Here is a 12363-nt window from a genome sequence, read left to right as displayed (position 1 = left end):
TCTTTGTAGGTCTTTCTTTTCTATCTGCAGCTCCTTATTTCGAGCTATCTGTTTCGTTTTCATCCCTTGCGGATATCCTCCCTCTCTGCGTTCTTCTGTTTTTATACTGATAGAGCCTAACCTTTTGGCTTTCGTCACTTATATTTGGCCTCTTCCTGAAATGCAGGCCTGAGCGCGGGAGAAAGGAGGCACAGGGTGTGGGCGGCCTTATGTAATTTCTTTGTGCTGCTCGGTGAAAACAATTAGTGGATACGCATTAATTATGACTAATGTATTCTGTCAAACTGGTTATGACTCACAGAGCGCGAAACAACACAAAGAAATGGGGTTTCTTGTATTTATAATCTATATATGTTAAATATTTAGTTTTTAAACGTTGATGAGAAATGATTATTGAGCAGAAAATCAGTATATTAGAATGATTTCTGAAGGATCATGTGACACTGAAGACTGAAGAATGATTATTGAATGAAAATTATTTTTATGTATTTAAATAGAAAACGATTACATTTTCAGTAATATTACTACTATACTGTGTTTTTGGCCAAATGAAAGCAGCCTTTGTGAGAATTAACGACTAAAGAGCAATAACTCTAAAGATTTAAAGACTATAGATTATAGATAAAGACTATATGAAGATAATTAAATTAGTGTCTACGCCAGTAAAACAACATCACACTCTGATTGGCTGCAAAGGCCTGTTCACACCAAACACTTACTACAAAGATATCGTTCTAAAAATCGTTTTGAATGAATTGCAACGATAAAGGCACAGAGCAACGACATCGTTGGAATCATATTCAGAACCAATTTTTCCAGCTGATGAACGATAGAAACACTGACAGCCAATCAGAATCAATCCTGTTCTCACTCTCTTGAGAATTAAAAAAAAAACAGATACCATATTGTTACCAAATAAAGTTATGGTTATCGTCTTTATAGTTAAATGCTTGCGTCGTTCATCAGATGGGAAAAAAATTGTTCTGAAAAATGATTCCAGCCATATTGTTTTGTCTGTGCCTTTGTGGTGTGGACTCTGCTATTCTTAAAAACTACTTTAGAGCTATATCTTTACCATTATCATTATCTTTATCGTGCTTGGTGTGAACGGGAATTAACTGTGACATCATTAGGCTGTCATTAATTAAAAGGCCTATGCTCCATCTGTGCCTCGGCCATCCACGCCTTCATTATAAGTACCAATTAAATTACTGACGCCCTGCTTGTTTCAAACTGGAAAACTCTCAGAGGATACACTGGCTCTCATTGAGGATGAAGACTGCTGGGTTTTCTGGGACACAAAGCACTGCTGGTCTAGAACAGGGTGGCTTTGGCAGAGACGGGGTGATGCTGGAGGATATAAGGCAATCCCATAAGCCCCGTGAAATACAGCAGGAGATGTAACATTACCATTACAGCATGAAGAGTTAAACGCCCAATGGACCGCACACAGAAGAGGATCAAGGCCCTTTTTTCTGATTGGCTGTTGACCATGTGTTGACCAGAGATGTTGACTGTAACAAAAGTCCCTCTTGCTCGTGTCAAAGTCCTGCTAATTTAAACACATTTTGTCGACAAAAAGAAGGTCAAGTTTGCTTAAAATTGCATTGGTGCATAAACTTGTAACTATTAATGTTGAGTATTTAGTTGTTTTTGCATGCGACTGGAGTCTGGAATACGCTACATGACATTTGCCCAGATTTTTGTCCCCGATTGAATGAGTTGATGCTAGTCAGAGCCAGTCTGCAGATTTTGGGCAGTTGAAGTTGACAGTTTTTTGGGGAGGAAAATTGCGCAAGATGTTTTTAGGATTTCCAGACGGAGCACACTGTGATTCCATCCAGAAATAAAACTGGTTGAGCGCGGTTTTAGAGCACATTGTTTTCATTTGTAATGGCATTTCTGCACGAATTTGTTGTGTTTATGAAGTCGTCCAGTGTGTGATGCATGTTACATTTTAAAGGAAATGCCCCTTTTATGCTTCTTTTTACAACGTAAGCTCAAAATACCCCACAGATCATTTATCATATCATTTTGAAAATGCTTGTTTTGAGTTGAAGCTCAGCTCTTTAGAACAGGGTTGTGCATTTGCAACTCATACCTCAGATACTCCACTAAAAATGTCAATTTTAAAACATATTAGCTTAAACTTCTGATATGAGTCCACACATCTAAAGCATGCAAAAAAAAGCGTCTGTCGGCACTGTCACTCAAGTTTTTTTTTTATGTCGTATTGCGTTTAAACAGTCAAATGCACGCAAGTTTATGTTAAAAAAACACACAAGTTGATACTGGGTTATGTCTATGAGGGTAAACAGCTGGTAAACAGTGTTCTGTGCTCATCGGTGCAGCCAAAGACCGAATAGTTAGCATGCTTTGCTCGAATTTTCACCGTGGTGTTAGAACAGGTACACCATTTTCACTTGTGAAAACACAGATGCAGATTAAGGAGCGGTTATATATATTATAATAAGATCCCATTTCTACATCACTAGGGGAATGAAATCTGAGCAGCTTGCTTTTTCACAAATTTGCAGTGTTTACCCCAAAAATTTAATAGGCTAATCGTTTTCACATTTTCTGTGTTGGTAGATGCATTGGGGACCCAATTATAGCACTAAAACACAGAAAAAGTTAGATTACCATGAAACGCCATTTTTAAACGTTGTATAGAGTAGTATTACCTGAAGGCAATACCATCACAAATCATGAGCAAACATAACCAAGGACAAGATGCGGTTTCACTGTTTACTTACTTGAGGAAAGTAAGGAAACATCGTTTTTAAAGTTGTTGTAAATCAAAAGAGAAAAGCATTAACCTTATCGAAGGCCACTTTTTTGCAATAAATGCAACCGATACATAAGGTGATTTATAATACGTGAAAAAAAGTCATCCATTAGCATGCCATTCATCTCAATAGCAGCTGGATGGTTTTTTTCGCATGTGACTTATTTGAGTCACTACTAAATAGCATAATGCTGCATTTGTAAATGGCTTCACAAGAACATGCAAACACGGCCCCGAACCCTTCACTTTCCTGAGCTGTGACGTCTACAGCAGCGGACAAGTAGGATTCGTTCTAATGCCTTCAAAAGCCTTTTAAAGGTAAAAACATCGACCACAATCAAACGCATTATATTAAATGCTGGCTGAATTTAGCATTTTGCTCTTAGCTATCATCACAACATCAAAGGGAATGCCGGTGAGGGCATTATTACTGCATTATGGAAACACTCCATGAGTTCAGTTTATGTTTGCAACGTAAAAACAGGCAATTTAGATTTCTGAAATCTATATAATGCCTTCCTGCTATGAACTATTATAAACGATTATATATATATATATGATTGCAGCACGTGTTTCACCGCCACATCCAGTCCTCTGGCGGAGTGTTCTGAACACTGGTAGAGGGTTGATGGTGAGGACAAGTGGAACTAAGGACAGCGCTCTGTATAAATCCAGACCCATTATACCGCATTGCAAATGAGCACAGGGAATTCAGCATCTTGCTTAAGCTAATTATCAGTGTCTCAAAATGCTGGCAAACACTGCTAACATCGCTCCAGCTGACTGCTCTATTTGTAATGGTCCAATTACACGAGATAGACAGCTTAGTTAAAGCTCAGTCAGAGAGGAGAGGTTGTTGAGTTCACAAAAATAACGTCTTCAGTTCTACAAGCTTAAACGCTTGTCATTCAGCATTTCTGAGTATTCTGACCTCCTCGGAAAAATTAGGCCTGCTGTCAAACAGGGTTACTGACAAACACTCTAAGAGGAACGTTCTTAGTTGTCTGCATTGGTGTTTTACAGGTGGTTTTAGCTGGCGTTATTAAATTGTTGAATCCGACATTCAACAGCATCCGCTTTCAAGCATCTGCAACGAAATGGACCGGGCCAAAGAGGTAAGTAAAATATTAAAGATGTTTACTGACACAGATGAGGTTGGCAGAATGAAAATGATCCATGACAGGCGAGTAAAGAGCCTTTAGGACGTTTCGTTTGGAAAGGCAACGGCTTGATTCGACTTTCTGTCTGGACAGGAGCTTGAATCTGGACAAGGAGGATCTGGAGCACACACCACAGACTGAGACCGGGAACTGGAGCCCACTAGATGAACATTGGAACTGGAGGAGAAGACAAGAGGTAAGTTTCAAGGTAAGCATCAATAGGCCTAGACCCAGTAGAGCTTCAGCGGTAGTTCACTTCGTGTAGCAACGAGACCGGACACTGAGGGAACTGTGGTGTGTGCTTTTATGCTAGGGTTGATGGTGATGTGCTTTGGAAATCCACATTGAATGTCCCACAGGAAACCGAATGAAGGTATCCTTTAATACATCAAAGTTATGATGCTTTGCCTAATTAAGAAGTCCACTAAGATGAATTGACTGGAAATGTGTGCGTGTGGAAATGACCTTTATTATTTTTAAAAGGCTTATTTCTCAGCCAATTGCGCGACACTATTGGTAGCCACTGTTGTGGACCGTTAAAGAAAGAGGAAGTCCCATGGCCTGAATTGGCAGACCCTCCTATTTTCCTGCACTTTGTTTTCTCGCGCACTATAAGGATCAGAAATCTCTGAATCAACTGATCCAAAAATGAAATCTTTGTAGTTGGGGAAAGAGTGGAAGTCTGGCTTTCGTAAGGAGTCTGGTCCTGTGTCCATGGGAAGGAAGAGACACACAAAGCCTCCAGGAGGGGATTGTTTTGGTTGAGATGCATGAGTTTGCCCCTGAGGAGGGTGAAGCTTGGGCTCACGTCTGCGCTCTGAACAGTGGCACTGCCGAAATGCATCACTGGAAAAAATGACCCTGGGGAAGATGCAGAGGAAGAGAAGTCTCTCGTCGCTTAACTGTTTTGCTTGTTTTCTATAATTTCTCACAGTGTTTTTCTTTTTGCCAGTGATTGCTTCCAGAATAAATAATGATTAAGCACGGGTTCTCTCTCATTACTGTGTTTGTCCTTCAACTGAAGCCAGTGTCCAGATAAGAGCCTTCACAAAGCCTGGTCTGCACTGTTTGTCCCAAAAACAAGAAATCAATCCTACACTCACTAAATACATTTATGTTTTTTTTCTCGAGATGTACCATGAAAATAATGCTTATATAGTGTTATGTTAGAATATAAAATGCCTGTTTTCTGTTTAAATATATTTTGAAAAATGTATTTTATTATGGTGACGTTTAAACCGAGCTATCAGCATCAGAAATCATTCTAATATGTTGATTTGCTGCAAGGAACAAAGTCAGATTTGCAATTGCTGGAATAAATTATATTTTAAAAGCATTTAACATAGAAAACAGTTTTTTAAACAGTAGTAACATTTCATTATTAATATTATACGTGGAAGAAACATACATAATAATAAATAAATGGAATCTTTTTGAGCATTAGATACCTATTTGCAAAAATTAACCTATTGCATTTGACCTGAAATGTGCATATAATGAGTTTTTACTCTGATAGAAATCTAATTATTTATTAATTGATATTTTAATAATAATACTTCCATTCAAACTTGAAATAGGCCATTTTAGCCTTTGCTGTGTCTGTTTTTTTAATTTTTGTAAACATTTAAACGTTTTTTAAAAAATGTATAAAGTTAGCTTCTTTTTTTTATACTTTATACTTAATAATATTCTCTAAAATTCTGCTCACCATTAACGATGCCCTGTTCGCATACTGCATTATTTTTTTGCTTATATCTATTTGCACATTGTGAAAGGTTTTTTAAAGGTTTTTTTGTATCTTTTATACCATACAACCTCATTTACATTTCAAAGATGTTCTCATAATGCACGTTTATTCACAAACACAGAAGACAAAGCACGTATCAAGAGTCTTGACATTTAATTAATGCGAAACCAAAGTCTAAAATATAAGCTTCTCCAACATTTTAACACCATATACTTAGCTGCTTTGCAAACACTATATTATCCTATTTTATTGATTATTATTATTGTTATTATTTTGGATAAACAGCACATGTCCACACACAGATGTGTGAGACTGTGAAATTAAAGAGGCAGTTTTCTGCACGTGTGTTCTGGATGGATGGACATCAAGCGAGCTGTTATTAACGGATCGCCATAATAGACTTTTCAGGTTGACTTCTTTCTGCCACATTTTGTGTTTGCTAACACGCTGCCTCAGACGCGCTACCTGTGGAAGGACGGGAAGCTGCGTGAGGCCGTCTCCATTTGTGTCCATTTGTCTGTGGAAGACGGAGAGCGAGGAAGGGATGTGCGTCATATTCCAAACAGAAATAACAAGGACAATAACAAATAAATGAGAGAGGTTTGGCTAGGCCAACGTCCAGCAAACATCTCAGTACAGAAGTGACTCCACAGGCGGCGAGGGAGGAGGACATTTGGTGCGTTTGTGCGCCTGATAACATTGGCGGGTTAGCTGGGGACACCGACCGGTTTGGCGTTAGCCGTTTTGGCATCCCGCAGTGGTCATTATTGATGGTTACAAAACTTGCGCATCTTTACCTCTCTAATCTGCGTTCTCACCGTCTGCGGTTTTGACAAAGTCTCCGTCATGCCCTTTGGCTTCAGCTCTGCCTCTTTCGGTTGTAATGGCCTAGAGGGACTGAATCTGCTAATGGAAAGTTCCTTTAATTAGCATGTCTGTACTGGCAAACGTCCTGGGGCTGTTGGGACATTTTCCTGGACTTGTGGGGAGGTTTAGAACAGGCCTGACTAAACATCCCCAAAACCCCAAACACAGCCCCAAACCCGCAAAACCCCCAACGTTTTCTCATTAAACGCGGACCTCTGTGCACTTTTTATGCAACGCTGTTTTTATATAACTTACTGCACATTTCTTGGCAGTTGCAAAGGGAAATGTCCTATGAGTGGCACTAAAACGCAGGTTTAATACGTGAACCACGGCACCTTTTCATTACGTTAATATAGGTACATATTGTTGTGTTTTTATTATGTTAAATATCTGTAGACTGTTGCTAAAAGTTCTCTATCATGTTGGAAATATGCCCTACACCAAATCCAACCCTAAACCTACCTGATAGTGTTAACAAATGCAAAACTGATATAAAATGCATTTGTTGATGTAGCCGTGTCATTTCAACTTCCTTTTACACAGTTTTGTCGGACAGTAGTTTCAAACCGAAGCTCCTCGTCTCTCAAGTACATCTCTGTAGTCCGTGAACTACCGAACAAACCTACCGTCTATGAAAACACACAGATATGAAGCTGGATATGCACGACGCTTTATTAATTAATAATTTGCACCAGGCAGTCCAATACTTACGCCTAGTTTTTTGAAGCGCAGTCTCTCCATCTACTCAGCACTTTAGTGAAACGTGTCTGTCATTCTCCGTCAGTTACTTTAATAGCTGTAAGTTGTGTCTTTTCTGAGAAGGGAGGAGGTGTGTCCACATGTCATGATTTAAAAATTGAACAAGTTTAACCGTGACACGCCATCGAGATGACAGAAATAACATACTGGCGCTCTGACGGAGCTGAACGCACACAGCTTAATGGTGATTGATGCCGTGTTTGTTGTTAGAATAGCTGAGCTGCAGATTCGTTTCAAAGCCGGAGGCCCTTTATTGAAAGGAACGAAGGGTTTTATACAGGTTTCTACTTCATTAACTCATGTATACATGTTGTAGCTGGCTCACGGTTGAGTGTTTTTTAAAGAGCTTCTGACATTCAATTCTAGATTAGAGGAGACGATTTCAAAAAGCGTCGTTATTGTCAACTAAAACCTAAAGTGTTTTCATTCGCTAGTTTCATTCATTTTCATAAAACCTCTGCCAGGTAAAATTTAAAGAAAAACGCGGATAATACTATTGCTAATGGTATTTTCACTGTGCAGAAATGCCATGTTTTTCCTACATTTGCTCTGTCGGAGGTCCTGGAGGGACATGTCCTGCAGATTTTAGCTCCAATCCTAATTAACACTTACAACAATCAAGGTCTTATTAGACCTGAAACCTTCAGGCCAACTCTGCAGGACACCAGCTCTCCAGACAGAGAGTTTAGTGACCCCTGAAGTATAGAAAGACCGTAGTATTACAGACTAATACCGTCACTGTACCACACTGTAAGGATTGAAGAGATAGCACGCAAGTCATGAATGAAAACAAAAGAAACGATCAACAGAAGATTTATAAGCTTTAATAAGATATCAGTGCAGAGATACAACTTATTGGGTAAAATTTCCCATACAGTAATGTCAACAATAATCATAATAACAGTATCATAATAATGTCAATATACATTTAGCATATTAAAATAAGTACGTACTTGCTTTATTTTTTCGTTTTATAAAAAAAAAAAATAAAACTGCCTATTGTATGCGTTTATCTAATGTTGTCTTTAAAGTTGAAGAAAGCCACAAAACCAGTGGCGCACATAAGGGCAGTGTTATCTGAGATCCAGTGGGTTAAGGGGGCTCGTTCTGGTCAGTGACCTTCATAGTAGTACAGACATACATGTACCAGCGCTTTCTGCACATTCAAACCTCACGCTAACGTCTTCATACGGCTGCACTGCTTTGAGAAAGATATACGAGTTCACCATTTCCTCCTTTGGCATTAACATCTGAACATTCAAGTAATAAGCGTAGAACTGCATTGCTTTGTAGTTTAGTGTTGAACGCTACACGATTCAACGGGAAGCGACCTAGACTTCCTGGTGTTAAGGCACCTGTAACATGTTTAAATATGGGATTATTGCCGTTTGTTAAAACCGAAAGCTTTAAAAAGCACGGGCGCATCGAGTGTAAATGTATCCGGCTCATTTGGGGGAAAATATGCAGAATTTCACCCAACAGCAAATACATTCTTCCTAGACGCGAAGATGAGAAGAGTTGTGTTATCTGTCTAGCACTGTCTATCACTCCAGCAGATCAATCACTGAAAGGTCTGGGAGATCTAGTTTGAAATCTCCTTTTTGTTGGAGGAGTTAAAACACTTATAATCCACATGTGCACTGACATGTACTGGAGGTCATATTAAAGGCAATATCACAAAATAAAGTATGTTTTTATATGCGTGTGTGTGTGTGTTTTATTGGTCACATTTGAGAATTATAAAAATTCCAAAAATATTTTCTTTTGGGGGGTAAAATGTGACAAATAAAAATAAACACATTTTGATCATTTTATTATATAAAATATACTTTTTTTTTTTTATTGGTCACATTTTAGCCCAAAAAAAAAAAAAAGTTTATTATATATATAAAAACTGTAAATACAAATACAAACACATGCATGTATATATATATTTAATAAAATGTTATGTTTATATATTTTATAATATATACAAAATAAAAATATATAATAATATAAATGCAAATATACATGCAAATATTTTCAAAATATATACAGTGTATATATATATATATATATATATATATATATATATATATATATATATATATATATATATATATATATAATTAATTTATTTATTTTAGGCAAAATGTGAAAATGTGACCAATAAAATTAGTTTTTTTACTTTTCATTTACTTTCTCATTGTTGTAACAATGCTTTAAACAATAAAAAATAACAAAATATTAAATAACTACTAAAAAGTTATCTGTAAAACCATCATGTTTACTTTTTGGTCTTTTTTAAAACAAAGATAATTGTTAGTTTTGGGGGCAGCTGTAACAAAACTAATGCAAGAAAATGTTAACATGGCTGAAACCATGCATATGTCTTATTATCCTATGATATAATTTGATTCATTTTCCCGGACATGTTTTGGGCATTCGCTCTTATGCTGAATTAGCTTTGTTTAGTTGTGCACAGCCTCTCTCTCTCTCTGATAGCATCTCGCACGGCAGCTCCAACATTGAGCAACGCATCTCCAGTCTGCTCACAAAAACCCCACTTCAAAAACTGGATTGCGTGCCAAACCTCATCTTTGTACCTTTAATTTTTTTTATTTATTTTTTTTAAAGGGGTTTAGATTAACATTGAATCTAAAGTGCTAATATGTGTTTAAGCAAAAGAATCATCTTCGTCTACAGTTGTCGCTACATTACTACACATTGTAAGAAATAATTTAGATCCTTTATGATTCAACTTTAAAGACAACCTCAGGGCAATTCAAATAAAAAGAGAGTTAATGTTATTAATCTAATACGGGTCATCTTTATACAACGCAAGAAATCACTAAGATTAAACTCTTTTTAAGGATCCAATATGCTACATAACATGTCTAATAAAATGTCTTTCATTTAAAAAAAACCCTCTTTTTTCCAATTTTTAACCAACTGTACTGGCCTGCCAATAATTGTGATATGCATTTGCATATTTCCAGAAAAAAAAAAAATGCCACCAAGAAAGAGCACAGGACACCAGCACTGCAGACTTGATAAGGACTCTGATTCACATCTACTGAGTAGACAAGACAAAGTACCAGGACAAATAAATGCTTAACTTTATAATCAAAGTAGAAATCTATAGTAGAAATCTTAGAGCATCTTCCTTTAAATATGTATGTTTACAGCTAAATTGACAAAAATATATATGTTTTTAAAGTGGTCTCCACAATAAGGCAATAAACAGAGATCAGAGACAGAAACACGGTATTGCAACTAATCAAACGAAGAAAGGCACATGAATAACACGAACACTGAAAGTGGTCAGTGAGGACAAGGCATAAAGACCCCATGAAACGCTTTTCTTTATTCAAATGTTTTTGTTTTTTTGGGTTTTTTTTTTTTTAGCAGGCTAACCACGACTGCAGAGAAAAGGTGACTTTTATTTCAGAATTTGACTGAACGAAATATTACAACATTAAATGCATTACCATTTTAAAGTATGCGTGACAAATATTAATTGCGCTTGCTTTCAGGAGTACACTAGCGCAGTGGTTGCCAGCACAGCTTCAAAGCAAAACGAAACGAAACAAAAAAGAAAATAGTGATTTATAATGCAATGTCATTTTAGTGATTTTTAAATAAAATATGTTTTCATAATAAATTAAATAGTTTTTTCATTTTGTACAATTTAATTTAATCAATTTGCCATGTCTGCACATCATATTGATTTCATAGCTTTTTTAAATAATATTTGATTTATTCATAATAAATACAATTGCTTTTTAACTGAGCGGGATCTAAGCTAACACTTTATGCATAATGCATTATAAAGGATTATTAAAGGGTATAATGCATTGCAATTATGTGCATTGTAATACACTACATCCACATGGGAATAATTGCATCCGAATTAAAAATGCATATGGTGCATACTTTTATAATGCATTATACATAAAGACTTTAAGTGTCGTCATATTCATTTTAGGGGGCTTGTTTTGAGAATACTATCTACCTAAAGCATAATAACTGGGGTCGCCGTATATATTAGACCAGGATGCTTTTTGTGAAATCTGGCAACCCTTGAACGTGTTTGTGCGAGTGAAAAGACAGCAGCACATGTATGAAGAGCAGCTATTGTTAATGCAGAGTAAATAACTTAATAAAACGTCTTTGGGAAGAACCTGCGTTAGCGTATAGGTGAGCTCAAAACTAGCCTTTTGATTTCATGGGGTCTTTAACGATGTGTCAGAGGTAGGAAAGTTAGAACAAATGAAAGAAATGAGAACATTTTAAAACAAGTAGCTTACGGTAGATACTTTTTTTTCTTCTTTTTTTTTTTTTTCTGACATTGATAGAGAAAAAAGGAGAGTATGCTAAAAACAGCTTTGCCGTAACATCATTTCAGCTCCTCCAAAAAATACTTAAATTCATTCCGAAACCGCCTTGTAACTAAAAAAATAGTACATGTATATAATTTATGAAGATGCAGACAATAAAAATAGAATCAAAGCTACATTTGTCATGTACGCGCTCGGGTAGACGTGACTGTGAGAGGGGGTTTGTGGGACGCGCTAAAGCTGGGGAGGTTACTGTCGGGATGGCGAGTGTGAGGTGAGCCGTAGGGGGCTCTAAGTGGCCTGGTCTAACGCTCTGAGGAGGTCACTGCCCTGCAGCAGGTGAAGATTTCCTTGCAACGGGACGTTGACCTCGCAGTCGTAACGCGTCAGTTCAGGCAGAGAGTAGGTCTCGAAGGAGGGCCCGATCAGTCGACTGGCGATTCCTGCGAAACACAAGCGCTTCTGAGAATCAGCATCTACGTGTGTGTGTGTGTTAGAGAGAGAGCTCACCATTCATCTTGGAGGAAGGCTGCATGCTGAACTCTCTGTAGTTACAGCACTCTTCTCTAAAGCGCTTCGTCACCTGATTCCCCGTATACTGAGTCTTCCTGTGCTGGTGGTCCATGCCTCCGTCAGGGGCCATGCTTTTGTCTAGATATAAACACGTTTGATATTGGTTTTGTCTTTGATGTCTTTGACATTGATTGTTGGTGGGCGCTGAAG

The 12363-nt window shown here is 37.4% G+C and overlaps 1 protein-coding gene across 2 annotated transcripts in view; it reads right to left on the bottom strand.

Moving 5' to 3' along the window:
• Positions 1-9591: 9591 nt before the first annotated feature.
• epas1b (endothelial PAS domain protein 1b) overlaps positions 9592-12363 on the bottom strand; it is a 34400-nt gene continuing 31628 nt past the window's right edge. For both annotated transcript variants that reach the window (XM_043254655.1, XM_043254656.1), the window contains 2 exons: positions 12151-12291; positions 9592-12083 (listed from right to left, as the gene is read on the bottom strand). In XM_043254655.1, the coding sequence (XP_043110590.1) occupies positions 11932-12083; positions 12151-12291 (293 nt within the window). In that variant the 3' untranslated portion in view covers positions 9592-11931. The remainder of the gene's footprint in view (positions 12084-12150; positions 12292-12363) is intronic.

This window comes from Puntigrus tetrazona, chromosome 13 (genome assembly GCF_018831695.1).
Source record: "Puntigrus tetrazona isolate hp1 chromosome 13, ASM1883169v1, whole genome shotgun sequence".
NCBI lineage: Eukaryota > Metazoa > Chordata > Actinopteri > Cypriniformes > Cyprinidae > Puntigrus > Puntigrus tetrazona.
Note: the sequence above shows the minus strand (reverse complement) of the source record. Positions and strands in the feature narration are given on the sequence as shown.